This window comes from Bubalus bubalis, chromosome 24 (assembly GCF_019923935.1).
Source record: "Bubalus bubalis isolate 160015118507 breed Murrah chromosome 24, NDDB_SH_1, whole genome shotgun sequence".
Taxonomy (NCBI): domain Eukaryota; kingdom Metazoa; phylum Chordata; class Mammalia; order Artiodactyla; family Bovidae; genus Bubalus; species Bubalus bubalis.
This window is the reverse complement of record NC_059180.1, coordinates 5,924,065-5,941,325: the sequence shown is the minus strand read 5'-3', so window position 1 is coordinate 5,941,325 and position 17,261 is coordinate 5,924,065. Positions and strand designations below refer to the sequence as shown.

At 45.8% G+C, this 17,261-nt stretch overlaps 1 protein-coding gene across 1 annotated transcript; it reads left to right on the top strand.

Annotated features, from left to right (window-relative positions):
* The first annotated feature begins 503 nt into the window (after positions 1 to 503).
* LOC102412896 (paired immunoglobin like type 2 receptor beta) lies at positions 504 to 11,194 on the top strand. Its single transcript, XM_044935826.2, has 7 exons — positions 504 to 726; positions 1,038 to 1,427; positions 6,083 to 6,277; positions 9,326 to 9,356; positions 10,386 to 10,435; positions 10,509 to 10,564; positions 10,877 to 11,194. Exons 1-7 carry the CDS (start codon positions 672 to 674, stop codon positions 10,997 to 10,999), a joined length of 900 nt encoding a protein of 299 aa, XP_044791761.2. The 5' UTR covers positions 504 to 671; the 3' UTR covers positions 11,000 to 11,194.
* Positions 11,195 to 17,261: the final 6,067 nt, after the last annotated feature.

Here is a 17,261-nt window from a genome sequence, read left to right as displayed (position 1 = left end):
GGCACACAGGGAGCACCAGGGTGGGAGGGGCCTGGTGGGCCTTGGTTCTGCCTGAAGACTGAGGAGGGAGACACTGAAGGGGAGCCCCGTCCTGGAGGGAGAGGGGCCCAGAGCGGGCTGGCGCCCCGTGTCTGAGGGGGGCTGAGATTGACCACCAGCGGCTCCCCCCTGCTCCTCCTGGTGGGGCTGCAGCTGGGCAGGGACTCGGCCCCCACCTCTCCCTGAAGGAGCCTCAGCTGGTCCTGCTGCCGCCCCTTCCCCTGGGAGGAGAGACACTCAGATAAGCAGAGACAAGGAGAGACACAGAGGCTGACTGCCAGGGAGATGTGAGGGTGGGGAGGCAGGAGCTGAGCGGGGAGGAGGCCCAGCGGGCGCAGGTCAGGACCAGCCCCTCAGCGTGAAGAAGGGGGCGGGGAGCCCCAGATCGTGGCTCCCTTTGCACTGACCACAGGGAGGCCCTTTTGCAATAAAGGAAAAGAAGAAGCCAGGTTGATAAAGGAAGTGCCCTTCACTGTCGGGGTGGGCGGGTTTGGGGAAGGCCCCCACCCTCCTCCGTCCTCTGAAGGAGCCTGGTCCTCACTCCTGGTGCTGAGACTCCCCCAGGAGCCCCCCAAGGCCTCCTGTCTGGCCTTGGCTCTGCCTGTCTTTTCACCTGGGAGGAGGGCAAGGCCATGGGGTTGCCCCTGCTGCTGCCCCTGCTGCTGCTGCCGGCGTCTCTGCAGGCTGGTGAGTGGCTGGGAGTGTCCTGCTCTGCCAGGGACCCCAGGGAGGAGCTGTGGCTGGGTGTGTGTAGAAGGGTCCCCTGGGGTAGCTGGCCAGGCCTCCCACCCCCAACAAACAAAGGGCGGGTCCCACAGTGCTGGGTCCCCCAACCCCTCACCCTCCTGCCTGCCCCAAGCCTGGAGAGGGGATCACGCAGGCCAGAGGGCCAGTCCTACCCCGTCACATGTCCCCCTGCAGGTGAGGGTGCCCGATGGTCTGGGGTCACCTTCTGTGTCTCTCCTGGTGGCTTCAGAGTCTCTCCCTCCCTCCTCTAGGTCACTGGGCACAAAGAAATCCACAGCCTTACTTTGATATGAAGCAACCAAGGGATCTCTCAGCCCCTGAGGGTGGCTCTATCCTCATCCCCTTCTTCTTCTCTTACTCCTGGGAATTAGCCAAGGATCCCAACATGAGAATATTCTGGAGATGGAAACACTTCCATGGGGAGTTCATCTTCAACACGACCCCTCTGTTCACCCATAAGAATTTCAAGAACCGGCTCTTCCTGAACTGGGCAGAACCTGAGAAGAACGGCTCCCTCCGGATCTCAAACCTGCGGAGGGAGGACGAGTCTGTGTACTTCTGCCGGGTGCAGTTGGACACACTGAGAGATGGCAGGCAGCACCTGCAGTCCATCGAGGGGACCAAACTCACCATCACCCACAGTGAGTCCAGCTGTCCTGCCTGAGGCTCTTGGAGGCCACTGGTGCCTCAGCCCTAGATGCGGCTTAGGCCCCTCCTTCTGACTCTTCTCTCAAACTCCTCTCCCTTCTCCCGTTTCCTCCCCAGGGCTCTGCCAACTTTACCCTTTTCACCTTAATCTTCCCCAACCCTGGACCACCTCCCTTGCCCATCCCCCTCTCTGCCCTCCAGATCCAGCCCCTCCCCCACCCCAGGCCCCCACACCCTCTGTGCTCCCAGCTGTCCTCCCTTCCTGCTCCAAGCTGGGCTCCACCCAGCCCCCTGCCCTCGCCCCACGTCCTCCAGGTGGCTTGACACCCTGGGGTGTGGCTCCTCCCCTTTGTCCTGAGTCTTGTGTGGAGACCCAGCTGCCCCACGTCAGTCCCCCAACAGCCATGAGCTCAGCCCACATACACGGCAGGTGCCAAGGGGCCCCGTGTCCCCATCACCTGTTTTCCCATCTCCCCTTCCTTCTCTGCTCTGAACCCCAGAACATCAGTTCAACCATCCTTCCCTCGGTTCATCTCTCCTCGCTTTCCTTCTCCTTCTCCCTCCTTCCATCCCCTTTACCTCCTTCCCCCTCTCCTCACCACCACCCCCCCATGTGGTTCCAGTCACCCTGTCCCTGTGTCCACCCTGACGGTGCCCCTCTGTCCTGGTCATGACGAGGCAGCAGTCCCGGCAGCTCCCCTGACTGTGCCCCGCATCCCGGGGGGACACCTTGGCAGCATCGCCGCAGCTGACCTTCCGCACGACCCTGTGTAACAGTTGGTCCTGCTGCCGTCCTCAGACAGCAAACACCTGCCCCGTCACTCCTGGTGCAGGTGGGGTTTGACCCCGGTTTAATCCCAGAACCTCTTCTCTAAACCGTGAGCCTCTCAACCTCACCTACTGACCTGTCATCTCGTTGTCTTGAGTATTTTTAACCTAACAATGGACGTGTTGCATTAACAGATCTCCCTCTGTCACTCAATGGGCCATCGGAACTTGAACCTCAATTTATTTAACCTCAATTTATTTGTCTCCAGAGCAACAGGGGTGGGGTCCTCCCTGACAGTCACAGGCAGTAAGGGGGTTGTTGTCTATAACTTTTTAGAAAACTAGTGATTGACTAAGATAGTTTGCTTTAATAATCACTTGTGCTGGAAATTCTTAACAGTGTCCACCAGGGATGATGGCTCTGGGCTGGGAAGGGCACTCTCTCTGACTCCTCCCTTGGAAAACGACTGCCCCTTCTTGACCACTATGCTGATTTCAAAGCAAACAGATAGTGACTCAGATCTGAATTCACCGAGACAGCCTTGGATTAATATTTCCTGTCTCCTCCATATTTCCTTAAATGACCTTTTCTGAGAGGTTTTTGGCCTCCTTAGATCCCTCTTCTTCCTTTTCTAATTCCCTAACTTCCTCTCCATTCTTTGTTTTTATTATTAGTGTGTAACATTATCTTTTGAATGTTTACTTTTTATAATTTAAGTTGTAAAAGTAAAGCATAAGTTTTGACCAAAATGGAGAGTTATATGCACATGTTTATCTCCACTCCCTCTCAAAATCTAATGAATGACAGTGAAGGGAGTTTTTAAGACAAAAACCAGCAACGAACAAAAAAATTTGTGATCTAGGAGGATAAAAACAAAATTGGGGAAGCTGGAAATAGATGTATGTAACTCACTCAGGAGATCACAGGAGTTAAACCCTAAGCCAGCAATGGGGACAACCAGGAAAAAAGCAATTCACGCTACAAACCCCCTTAAAGGGTCATAAATGTGAACCCCTAATATCCCTGCTGGGAAAGATTGAAAGCAGGAGAAGGGGATAACAGAGGATGAGATGGTTGGATGGCATCACCGACTCAATGGACATGAGTTTGAGTAAGCTCCAGGAGTTGGTGATGGACAGGGAAGCCTGGCGTGCTGCAGTCCATGGGATCGCCAAGAGTCGGACACAACTGAGCAACTGAGCTGAACTGAATATCCCTGAAGGAGGGTATGAAGCAGTCCAGATTATGGTTGCAGATTCAGTTCAGTTCAGTTCAGTCACTCAGTCATGTCCGACTCTTTGCGACCCGGTGAATCGCAGCATGCCACGCCTCCCTGTCCATCACCAACTGTTGCTGTCCAGTAATTAAGTCGAGTCTGACTCTCTTCAACCTCATGGACTGTAGCAAGCCAGATTCCCCTGTCCTCCACTATCTCCCATAGTTTGCTCAGATTCATGTCCATTGAGTCACTCATGCTATCTAGCCATTTTATCCTCTGCCACCCCTATCTCCTTCTGCCTTCAATCTTTCCCAACACCAGGGTCTTTTCCAGTGAGTTGGCTCTTCACATCAGGTGAGGTGCCCAAAGTATTGGAGCTTCAACTTAAGCATCAGTCCCTACAATGAATATTCAGGCTTGATTTCCTTTAGGACTGACTCGTTTGATCTCCTTGCAGTCCAAGGGACTCTCAAGAGTCTTCTCCAACACCACAGTTCAAAAGCGTCAATTGTTCACTGCTCAGCCTACTTTATGATCCAGCTCTCACATCTGTACATGACTACTGGAAAAATCATAGCTTTGACCATACAGACCTTTGTCAGCAAAGTGACATCTCTGCTTTTTAATATGCTGTCTAGGTTTGTCATAGCTATACTTCCAAGGAGCAAGGAAGGAAATTTCATTTCATGGCTGCAGTCACCATCCACAGTGATTTTGGAGCCCAGGAAAATAAAATCTATCACTGCTTTCATTTTTTCTCCTTTTGTTTGCAATGAAGTGATGGGACCAGATGCCATGATCTTAGATTTTTTAATATTGAGTTTCAAGCCAGCTTTTTCATTCTTGTCTTTCATTCATCCTCATTAAGAGGCTCTTTAATTCCTCTGCACTTAATGCCATTAGAGTGATAGTATCTGCATATCTGAGGTTGTTGATATTTCTCCCAGCAATCTTGATTCCAGCTTGTGTTTCATCCAGCCCGGCATTTCATATGATGTACTCTGCATATAATTAAATAAGGAGGGTAACACTACATAGCCTTGTTGTGCTCCTTTCCAATTTTTCCAAACCAGTCAATTTGGTCCATGTCAGGTTCTAACTGTTGCTTCTTGACCCGCACACAGGTTTCTGAGAGACAAGTAAGGTGGTCTGGAACTCCCATCTCTTTAAGAATTTCTATAGTTAGTTGTGATCCACACAGTCAAAGGCTTTAGTTAGTCAATGAACCCGAAGAGGCTGTTTTTCTGGAACTCCCTTGCTTTCTCCATGATCTGCCTCCTCAAACCCAGCTTGTACATCTGGAAGTTTTGGAATTAGAATTGCATCATTTTCTGTATTTCTATGTTCTGGAAACTTCTGTCTGGGAATTATCCAGTCCTTGAATTTTCACAAGAATTTAGCCATTACACCTTCTGAGCTTGAAATCTCTACAAAAGGTAGTTCTTTAAAACTGTCCTCAATTTCTTCTTTGTCTGCCCATTAAAGTTTACTATTTTTTAATTCTTTTCAATTTGTGTTTGTCTCAGAAAATCAGCCATTTCACATAGCTTTGTAGATTTCTCAATGATTTTCTCAATGCATGTATAATTTCAATACTGTTTTGACACTGTTAGATTTATAAGAGTCTTGTCTGCTTTCTGGTTTATTTTTCTCTAAGTGCCTCCTGCATTTTTCATTCCTTCTGCTGTTCTATTTCCTTAAATATGTATCCAGTCTAGGTTTTCATTACTTTCAAACTACGAGTGTCCTTAGAGCTGCCTCCTCACTATTTTCGTTACTCGTTTCTTGGATGCTAATCTTTCATTCATTTAAAACATCTTCACATTTAAAATAATGAAAGTTTATAGAAGCTTTAGTTTTGTAGGGTGTTTATCTGATATGTTAGTAAAATTAAATAATTTAAAAATCTTAGTTGAGGGATGGTATTTATAGTTTTATTATTAATTTCTAATAAGAGTGGACATGAATTTGGTCCACACTAACCAGAAGACTTCATTGGAATTTGGGATTTTCTTCCCTTTAGTGGGGTATTAAGCAATTTTTTAATTGTCTGTTAAAAGAGGTACAGTCTATTTGTAGGACTTAGAAATTAAGTTAACCTTAGAAATGCATTCCAGTATACATTAGGTACAGACAAATACTGTTTGATTCCACTTACAGGAGGTCCCTAGAACAGTCATATTCACAGAATCAGAAAGAAGACTGCTGGGGCAGGGGCTGGGGGGAAGGGGAATTGGGGGACAGAGCTTCAGTTTATGAAGGTGAAAAATTCAGGAGATGGATGGAGGTGAGACTTGTACAATAGTGTGAATGTACTTAATGCCACTGAACTATACAGTTAAATATGGTTAAAATAGTAATTTTCATGTTATTTGTCTTTTACCACAATAAATAATTTTTTATCCTGTGATTTAGTTCACCTATGGGTAGGTAGTAAAATGAGGTTCTGAGGTCATAGCACTGATCAGTGGTAGACTCAGGATTTTAAAGACGTGAAGAGGATTCAGAGCTTCCATCGTCACCTCTTGTTACTCTGCTCCCTGTGGGAGAGCTTCAGAGACCTGCTCCCCACCCCCACTTTCCCCAAACTAAGGAACAAGATGTGACAGCTTCACCCAGATACCTCCAGCCCTTTAGTGAAGAATTTGCATATTTTTCAGGCAGCAAGACAACCACCTGGGGTCCTACCACCACCACCACCACAGCTGGCCTCGGGGGCTCAGAGGGCAAAAAGAGTTCCAAGCTGTGGTCCCTGACCATGGAAGCTATAGTCGGGTTGGCACTGGCCAGCATTCTGTTGCTCAAGATCCCAATCATGGGACTGACTGTGTACCTCGGGTGGAAGAGAAGCAAAGGTAAGTGGTCTGGGACCCCTAACCTCTCCCCAAGATTCCCAGCTCGGTGTTTCTCAGAGCCTACTGCACCAGATGACCAGGGGTGCTCAGTTAAAATGCAAGGTCCTGCTGGACCTGAGGTCTGAGCTTGGGAATCTGAATTTTTAGTGACCTCCTCAGGCAGCATTCGTGTGCTATCAAATTTGGGACCTACCATGTCTGTGTGCATGGAGGGAGAGGCCAGATCCTGGAAAAGTTTAAGAGAGAAAACCAGTATGACTTGGTGATTGCATTGGTGTGAGGGTGAAGGAGTGGGAATAAGTCCTATGTTTCCAACTTGGGCAAATGAGGCCATGGTGAGATCATCAAGTAAATTAGGGAGCAGAGGAGGTCAAGGACCATGATTGGGAAAGAAGAATGAGTCTTGAGTTTGGGATGGTTTATGTTTGTTTGGCATCTGAGTAGAGATGCCCATCAGAAATTTGGATGTATGCATTTACAACTGAAAGAGACCACAGGGCAAGAGGCATTAACTATTTATGCCACAACAAACTCCAAAACTGATTTGAAATATTTTTTTTTAATTTGCAATATGGGAACTTCCCTAGTGGTCCAGTGGTTAAGAATCTGCTTTGCAATGCCGGGGATGCAGGTTTGATCCCTGGTGGCAGAACTAAGATCCCAAATGCTGCAGAGCAACTAAGCCTGCATGCCAAAATTACTGAAGCCCACACACTGCTAGACAGTCAGTGCATCACAGGGAAGATCATGCATGACAAACACGGATCCCTTTTGTTGCAACAAGACATGGCACAGCAAAATAAGTACATAAATAATTTTTAAAATTTGTAGTGAGCGATGAGCCCTGTCAGATTGTAAAACTCAGAGCTTGAAAAGCACAGAATTGGGCATTCCTGCAGCCAAATCCTGCTTCACACTCTGGCCTGGTAAACTCTGGCACACTAATACTACTGCTGTGAGCCTGAACTTACTGATCGGTAAAATGGGAATGAAAACAGTACTTCCCTGGTGTTGTCATGACAAACAAAAGGTATTTAGAATAGATCCTGCTGCAGAGTAAGCACTATATGAGCATGAGCACTTATAATTAAGCTACAACAATTAAAATTATGTAATTCTGGGTTAAATAGGTAAACAAATGGAGTAAAAGTGAAAAATCAGATACAAGCAGGGTAAAAACAGATCCAAATATATGCAGGAATTTAGTAGGTTAAAAGAAAGCATTTCTAATCAAGGAGGAAGAATGAGTATTTCTGGAATAATGGAGTCACAGCTGAGAAAGAATAATATTAGCTCCCTGCCTTATAATTTGCACCAAAATTGAAGATATAAATGAGGAAAAAATAATCCTAGTGCTAGTAGGAAGCAGGTGAAACTATTTTACAACCATGGGTTGAAGATGACTGGACTAAATATCCAGTATGACAAAATATCCAAAGCCATAAATAAAAATATTTATAAATGCAACTACATACAAATTGGTTTTTTTTTTTTTTTTTTTTTTTACAAATTGGTTTTTTAATTCTGCAGAGCGAAAACCACAGTGGTTGTCTCCTGAGAGTGAGAATGAGGGTCAGAGATGAAGAGAAAATGTGACATAGTCACTGTGGAAATGCAAAATGGTATTTGAGGATCAACTCAGATGAGAAACCACAAATGGGTAAAAACATCATTGCACATAGTTATGTCTTCCTCCAGCAGTATTCAAGCATGCAGGTTTAGAAACATTTAGGAACTACTGGTTAGAATTTGCATACAACTGTTAGCACCAAAATCCAGAAGGAATGGTTAAGTTAAATAACACAGAGTTTACTTTTTCCCCCTCATATAAAAGAATGTGGAGCCAGAGAGCAGAAGCTGCCATCCATAAGCACTGAGGTTCCTACCTTTCTGTTCACTGTTCTGCATTTTGGCTTCTCTCCTGAAGGCCATCTCATGGTTCATTATGGCTGCTAGAATTCCAGCCATTATTTCTGAATCCAATTAGGATGAAAGAACAAAAAGACTATTCCCCAGCTGTCTGTCCTCCTTTTAAAGAGCCTTTGTCAAGTCCTACCCACAACTTCCCCTTATGTCTTATTGGTGATATTTAAAATTTTTTTTTACTTAAATGATGGTTGCTGTCTTTTTGGGGGGGGTGAGGGGAGGAGGTTCTTCGTTGTGGCCCGCAGGCTTTCTCTTTGTGGCACTTGGGCTTAGGTGCCCTGTGCAGCTTGTGGAATTTAGTTACCTGCACCCCATCCCACCCCACCCCCACCACCCAGGGATTGAACCTGTGTCCCTTGCATTGGAAGACAGATTCTTAACCACTGGACTACTTGGGAAGTCCCTTATATGTTAGATTTAGTTATAGATCCTACATCTGTCTGTTGGGGGGCACCCAGCCACTCCAGATAAAATCAAGTTTCTGTAACTGAACAAGGAAGAGTGGATATGGGGCAACAAACAGTATCCCCTGCCTCAGGGAGCATCCACGATTGGAGACGTGTCAACAAGTGTGGCAGAAGCACAGGGGGACCCAGGGGATCAGGGAGCCCATGAGAGGGCACAGGTGGAGAGGAGAGGGCTCAGCAGGGGGCTTGGGTAACCTGAGAGAGAGTGGATCATCAGGACAAGAGTGCAGTGAGGTCACGCACAGGTACAGAGGGATGATGACTGAAGAGAGCCAGAAAGAAAGATAGCTGAGCATAAAAATACTAGTGTTTGCTCTGTCAGAGTTCTCAGTCCCAATGATTAAAAAGAAAGAGGAAAGAAAATGAGTCCAGGATTTGGCTGAGTGGACCTGAGGTAGCCTGAGTTGGGGGGAGGTCAAGACCACCGTGTCAGAGAGTGACAGGGCTCTGGGTGCGAGAAGAGCTGCTCTCCTGACTGGTGTGGAAGACAAGGCAGCACAGGTGCGGGCAGCCTTAGGGTGCCACTGGGGAGGGGGAGGTCAGCTCTGAGTCCTGAGCCCTTCCCAGGGAGGTTTCAGCTGGGATGGGGCAGATAAGCAGGGAGGAGACAGGCCTCCGTGGATGGCACAGTGACTCGCTGTTGGTCCTCCTACAGGTGTGCAGACTGAAGCCAGGACCCCAGCCAGGTGAGCGCTTGTCCTCCAGTATGGGGGGGAAGGGGGCGGGGAGTGCTATTTTATGAGCAAGAAGTTTCCTCCCAAGCGCAGCACCAGGGAGCCTTTCACGGGCCTCCCCTCCTGGACCTCCATCCACATCCCCCCAAGTCCCCAAAGGCCAGGCTCTTCACTTTCTGAGGCTCCTGATCCTTAAACAGTCAGAGCCATGCCCCAGCACTTTCTCTGACTCTACCCCAGAACATCTCCCTTTGTCTGTCTCTGGCACCCGCCTTTCCTCCTTCCATCCTCAGGTCTCAGCCTTTCCCTCTGTTCATCCTGGTTTGTCTCCCCCTTGAACACCATCCTTCCAGAACACACCTGCCTCCTCCACTCTCTGTCCCCTTTCTTGCTCCTCTTCCAGTCTGTCCTTTGCCCTGTGACTCAGGGCCTCTGGCTGCTCCGCCCTGTCTCTCCTTAGAGCAGCTTCCCTCCGGCCCCCAGCCTGGCTCCCTCTCTTCTGGCCCCGGCTCCTCTTCCTTTCCTCTCACCCTCCTTACCACCCACCGCTTTCCTTTCTCATCCTCTCTGCCATGTCCAGGCTTTTCCTTCTCACAGCCCTTTCCTCCTTTCTCGCCTTCCTGTCTCTTGACAGTGTCCTCCTGGGACACCTCCCCGGATGGCGTCTCCTTGGGGACCATGGCCTGAGCACCGCCCAGGGGACCAAAGAGAGAAGCTCCCTGGTTCTCACGCTCCAGTTTGGACACAGGCGCTGCCACAGAGAGGACAGGCACCCCCTCCTGCTTCTCCTCCCTGTTCCCCTCAATAAAGCTGCTTCTCTACAAGAGTGCACCCCAGTCAGCTCTCAGGGATGGGGCTACACTGCAAACGGCCCCTCATCCCCGTCCAGACAGCCTCCGTCTGAGCCTCAAACCTCTGCCTTCATCTCCGAGTGTGACCAGGCAGGTCACAGAGCCCCCAGTGAGAGGAGCAGCCCAAGGCAGGTGGTAGCTCTTTTCTGCCCAGACTCTGACACATCACTGCCCTCCTGTTCCCACTCAGAGAGTCCTTCAAACACACGGAAGAGAATTATGAGAACACCGGGAATAAAGGTAAGCCCTGCAGCCATCATCCCCGCTCTCACCTGGGTCTTCCTTCTCCTCCCCACACCCCCTCCCCACACAGGTGCCCTCAGCATCCTCCTCTCTCCCCTGCCTCACCCACCCTCCCCTGAGACCCTGGTCCTGACCTAGAGATGACCTCACTGCTGGAGCCCCTGCCCGTTTCTCTACCCTGGCTGCCTGGTCACCTGACTCCAGTACATCTTGTTTTTTTTTCTAAGACAACATATAAAACCAGAGCACAACAATAACATAAGCAGCTCCAGTTAGGGCCTGAAAGCATGAGAGGGAAGTTAGAGGAGGTGGGGTGGATGGACAGAGGGACTACTGTCCTACATGGTGTCAGTAGGGGATCAGCTGTGGGATTGTGGCTCTGAGATGGGACCCCTTCCCCTCTGCTGTCTCACCTCCTCCCTCTTCTTTCTCCCCCAGGATGATGCTGGAGTCCTCCATGCCTCCCTCACCCTCTCCAGCTTGACCTCACCAACTCAGGAGCGCCTCCCCTCCCCCCTCCCCACTGGGAACCACAGGAAGAGACCCTATACTCTGTCTTAAAGACCTAAGGAGTAGGGCTGAGTGAGGACCTCCTTCAAGTCAGCTGCGCACAGGGATCTCAGTTCCTTATAACCACCCTGGCCAGACACAGACAGCTCAGAGGCCTGCAGGTGCTGAAAGTCACCAAGGACCTGAGAGTCACACAGCCCCCTGCTCCAATTTCCTCTTCAACTTTCCAGCCTTTCACCACAAAAATAAAAGGACCTGTACAATTTGCCTGAACACATCTAAGGAGAAAGCTGATGTCACCTTCAAGTTCTGTCCTTCCAGAAAGTGATAAAATGAACCATAATAGCTCAACTGGAATTCCATCACCTCCACTAGCTTTGTTCATAGTGATGCTTTCTAAGGCCCATTTGACTTCACATTCCAGGATGTCTGGCTCTAGGTCAGTGATCACACCATCGTGATTATCTGGGTCGTGAAGCTCTTTTTTATACAGTTCTGTGTATTCTTGCCACCTCTTCTTAGTATCTTCTGCTTCTGTTAGGTCCATACCATTTCTGTCCTTTATCGAGCCCATCTTTGCATGAAATGCCCCCTTGGTATCTCTAATTTTCTTGAAGAGATCTCTAGTCTTTCCCATTCTGTTGTTTTCCTCTATTTCTTTGCATTGATCGCTGAGGAAGGCTTTCTTATCTCTCTTTGCTATTCTTTGGAACTCTGCATTCAGATGCTTATATCTTTCCTTTTCTCCTTTGCTTTTCGCTTCTCTTCTTTTCACAGCTATTTGTAAGGCCTCCCCAGACAGCCATTTAGCTTTTTTGCATTTCTTTTCCATGGGGATGGTCTTGATCCCTATCTCCTGTACAATATCATGAACCTCCGTCCATAGTTCATCAGGCACTCTGTCTATCAGATCTAGGCCCTTAAATCTATTTCTCACTTCCACTGTATAATCATAAGGGATTTGATTTAGGTCATACCTGAATGGTCTAGTGGTTTTCCCTACTTTCTTCAATTTAAGTCTGAATTTGGCAATGAGTTCATGATCTGAGCCACAGTCAGCTCCCGGTCTTGTTTTTGCTGACTGTATAGAGCTTCTCCATCTTAGGCTGCAAAGAATATAATCAGTCTGATTTCGGTGTTGACTATCTGGTGATGTCCATGTATAGAGTCTTCCCTTGTGTTGTTGGAAGAGGGTGTTTGCTACGACCAGTGCGTTCTCTTGGCAAAACTCTATTAGTCTTTGCCCTGCTTCATTCCGTATTCCAAGGCCAAATTTTCCTGTTACTCCAGGTGTTTCTTGACTTCCTACTTTTGCATTCCAGTCCCATATAATGAAAAGGACATCTTTTTGGGGTGTTAGTTCTAAAAGGTCTTGTAGGTCTTCATAGAACTATTCAGCTTCAGCTGCTTCAGTGTTACTGGTTGGGGCATAGACTTGGATTACTGTGATATTGAATGGTTTGCCTTGGAAACAAGCAAAGATCATTCTGTTGTTTTTGATATTGCATCCAAGTACTGCATTTCCGACTCTTTTGTTGACCATGATGGCTACTCCATTTCTTCTAAGGGATTCCTGCCCGCAGTAGTAGATATAATGGTCATCTGAGTTAAATTCACCCATTCCAGTCCATTTTAGATCGCTGATTCCTAGAATGTCGACGTTCACTCTTGCCATCTCCTGTTTGACCACTTCCAATTTGCCTTGATTCATGGACCTGACATTCCAGGTTCCTATGCAATATTGCTCTTTACAGCATCAGACCTTGCTTCTATCACCAGTCATATCCACAGCTGGGTATTGTTTTTGCTTTGGCTCCATCCCTTCATTCTTTCTGGAGTTATTTCTCCACTGATCTCCAGTAGCATATTGGGCATCTACCAACCCAGGGAGCTCCCCTTTCAATATCCTATCATTTTGCCTTTTCATACTGTTCATGGGGTTCTCAAGGCAAGAATACTGAAGTGGTTTTCCATTCCCATCTCCAGTGGACCACATTCTGTCAGACCTCTCCACCATGACCCTCCCATCTTGGGTGACCCCAGACAGCATGGCTTAGTTTCATTGAGTTAGACAAGGCTGTGGTCCGTGTGATCAGATTGGCTAGTTTTCTGTGATTATGGTTTCAGTGTGTCTGCCCTCTGATGCCCTCTCGCAACACCTACCATCTTACTTGGGTTTCTCTTACCTTGGACAATGGGTATCTCCTCATGGCACTCAATATGCCAGCAAATTTGGAAAACTCAGCAGTGGCCACAGGACTGGAAAAGGTCAGTTTTCATTCCAATCCCAAAGAAAGGCAATGCCAAAGAATGCTCAAACTACCGCACAATTGCACTCATCTCACATGCTAGTAAAGTAATGCTCAAAATTCTCCAAGCCAGGCTTCAGCAATACATGAACTGTGAACTTCCAGATGTTCAAGCTGGTTTTAGAAAAGGCAGAGGAACCAAATTGCCAACATCCGCTGGATCATTGAAAATGCAAGAGAGTTCCAGAAAAACATCTATTTCTGCTTTATTGACTATGCCAAAGCCCTTGACTGTGTGGATCACAATAAACTGTGGAAAATTCTGAAAGAGATGGGAATACCAGACCACCTGACCTGCCTCTTGAGAACCTATATGCAGGTCAGGAAGCAACAGTTAGAACTTCCTGGAACATGGAACAACAGACTGGTTCTGCTTTATTGACTATGCCAAAGCCCTTGACTGTGTGGATCACAATAAACTGTGGAAAATTCTGAAAGAGATGGGAATACCAGACCACCTGACCTGCCTCTTGAGAAACCTATATGCAGGTCAGGAAGCAACAGTTAGAACTTCCTGGACATGGAACAACAGACTGGTTCCAAATAGGAAAAGGAGTACATCAAGGCTGTATATTGTCAACCTGCTTATTTAACTTATATGCAGAGTACATCATGAGAAACACTGGGCTGGAAGAAGCACAAGCTGGAATCAAGATTGCTGGGAGAAATATCAATAACCTCAGATATGCAGATGACACCACCCTTATGGCAGAAAGTGAAGAGGAACTAAAAAGCCTCTTGATGAAAGTGAAAGAGAAGAGTGAAAAAGTTGGCTTAAAGCTTAACATTCAGAAAACGAAGATCATGGCATCTGGTCCCATCACTTTATGGGAAATAGATGGGGAAACAGTGGAAACAGTGTCAGACTTTGGTTTTTTAGGCTCCAAAATCACTGCAGATGGTGATTACAGCCATGAAATTAAAAGACGCTTACTCCTTGGAAGGAAAGTTATGACCAACCTAGTTAGCATATTAAAAGCAGAGACATTACTTTGCCAACAAAGGTCCGTCTAGTCAAGGCTATGGTTTTTCCAGTGGTCATGTATGGATGTGAGAGTTGAACTGTGAAGAAGGCTGAGCGCCGAAGAATTGATGCTTTTGAACTGTGGTGTTGAAGAAGACTCTTGAGAGTCCCTTGGACTGCAAGGAGATCCAACCAGTACTTCCTAAAGGATATCAGTCCTGGGTGTTCTTTGGAAGGAATGATGCTAAAGCTGAAACTCCAGTACTTTGGCCACCTCATATGAAGAGTTGACTCATTGGAAAAGACCCTGATGCTGGGAGGGATTGGGGGCAGGAGGAGAAGGGGACGACAGAGGATGAGATGGCTGGATGGCATCACCGACTCAATGGACATGAGTCTGAGTGAACTCCGGGAGTTGGTGATGGACAGGGAGGCCTGGCGTGCTGTGATTCATGGGGTTGCCAAGAGTCGGACATGACTGAGCGACTGAACTGAATAGATAGCTCACACCCAGATCCCTCCCCTAGTACTTCTGTTTAGTGACTGCCTCAGGCCAGAGATAAATAAATCCCCAAACACTGGTAATCAGTCTGGAACTCAAGGTCTGTCCCCCTAATCTAACCCTTTTGCTTTTCTTAGGATAATAACTAGGATGTGTTGTGTTCATGCTTTTCGTGCATCACCTCATTTCAGCATCATCAGCCACGCTATATGGCACTAGATATACCATCTGAGACAGGATAAGAATCAGAATGGTCATAGCGCTTTTCCCAAGGCCATGTTGCTAGTAAGTGGCTGAGGCAGGATGTGAACTCAGACCTGACCTCTCGATGTCCTTCTCCCAGGACTCAGGTGTCATCGCCTTCCCAGATCCCTATACTGACAGGTCTCCCACCAGAAGGCACCATGTGCCCAGTGACATGGAGAAGCAGAGAAAAAAGCCAAAGCTGAGCAAGTGGTTAGAGATGAACCAAACCACATTAACTAATAACCTGGTTTACTAATATATAAGCTGCACAACTCTAACTTTAGCCAAGTAACCTCACAGCCAATGAACAATCCCATCAATAGACTACTTCATCCAACAAATGAGAATACACATTTTTTCCCATGGTCACATAGAACATTCACCAAGATATACCATATTCTGGGTCACAAAATACATCCAAATAAATGTAAAAGGTTAGAAATCATGCAGTGTCTGTTCTCAGACTGCAATGGAATTAAACTAGAAGTTTCAGTAATGGAAAGATAACTGGACAATCCAAAATACATGTAGATTAAACAGCATGCTTCTTAATTCATATAGATCAAAGAAGAAATCACAAGATAAATTTTAAAATATTTTTAATTCAATAAAAGTGAAAGGACAACTTGTCAAAATTATCAGATGGAACAAAAGTAGTGCTTAGAAGGAAACTCATGGCACTGAATATGTTTATTAGAAAAGAATAAAGATATAAAATCCATAATCTAAGATTCATTAGGATTCAGGAAATTTGACTGAACTGAATTTCCTAAGATTCAATCTTAGGAAACTAGAAAAAGAAGGGTAATTTAATTCAAAGTAAACAGAAGAAAAGAATGATAAGTATTAGAGCAGAAATGAATGAAATTAAATATAGAAAATCAATACAGAAAATAAACAAAACCAAAAGATCAATAAAATTGACAAGACTCTAGGCAGACTACTAAGAAAAAATTAAGAAAAAAGGAAATTACTAAAAATTACTAATATTAGAAGTAAAAGAGTGGAGATCACTACAGATCACATAGACATTAAAAGGATAATAAAGGAAACTCTATCTCCACAAATTTGTTAACCTAGATGAAATGGACCAATTCCTTGAAATACACAATCTGCCAAAACTCCAATAAGAAAAAAATAGACAATCTGAATAGGCCTATATCTATTAAAGAAATTGACTTGACAATTAGTTACCTTCCAAAACAGAAAACACCAAGTCCAGATGGGTTCACTGGTAAATTCTTACCAAACATTTAAGTAAGGAATTATGTCAATTTTCTACAATCTTTTTCAGAGGATAGAAGCAGAGAAAATATTCCCTAACTTGTTCTATGAGAGCAGCATTTCCTAAATACCAAAATAGACAAAGACGTTACAAGAAAACTACAGGCTTCATGAACAGACTTGCATCTGACCACATCCCACACCCATTCATGATTTTAAAAAAAGCCTCTAAGTAAACTAGAAACAGAATGGGACTTTCTCATTGTGATAAAGAATATCTACCAAAAAACTAACACCTAACATTATACTTGGGCTTCCCTGATGGCTCAGCAGTAAAGAATTCACAGGAGATGTGAGTTTGATCCCTGGGTCAAGAAAATCTCCTGGAGAAGGAAATGACAACCCACTCCAGTATTCTTGCCTGGGACATCCCATGGACAGAGAAACCTGGTGGGCTATAGTCCATGCGATCACAAAAGAGCTGGACATGACTCAGCAACCAAACAACAACAACAACATCATACTTAATGGAGAGAAACTTGAATCTTTCCCACCAAGATCAGGTACAAGGCAAGGATGTCCCCTCTCACCACTCTGTTTCCACAACGTGAAATAGAAGTCCTTGATAAGGCAATACGGTAAGAGAAGGAAATAAAGGTTTTCAGATTGGGAAGGATGACAAAACTGTCTTTGCTTACACATGACATGATTATTTATGTAGAAAATCTGAAAGCCTTGACAAAACAAACATAAAAATCCTAGAACTAATAAATGACTGTAGCAAGGTTACAAGTTATACATTTAACATAAAGTCAATTGCTTTCTTATATACTAACAATGAAAAAACAGAATTTAGAGAAAAACAAAAACATTATCACTGACACTAGCAACCCCCAAAATGAAATACTTAGGTATAAATCTAACAGCATATATACAAGAGCTTTATGAGAAAAATTACAAAACTCTGATGAAGTCAAAGAAATAAATAAATGGAGAAATATTTCTTGTTCATGGACAGGAAGAATCAATGTTGCCAATATGTCAGTTCTTCCCAACTTGTTCTACAGA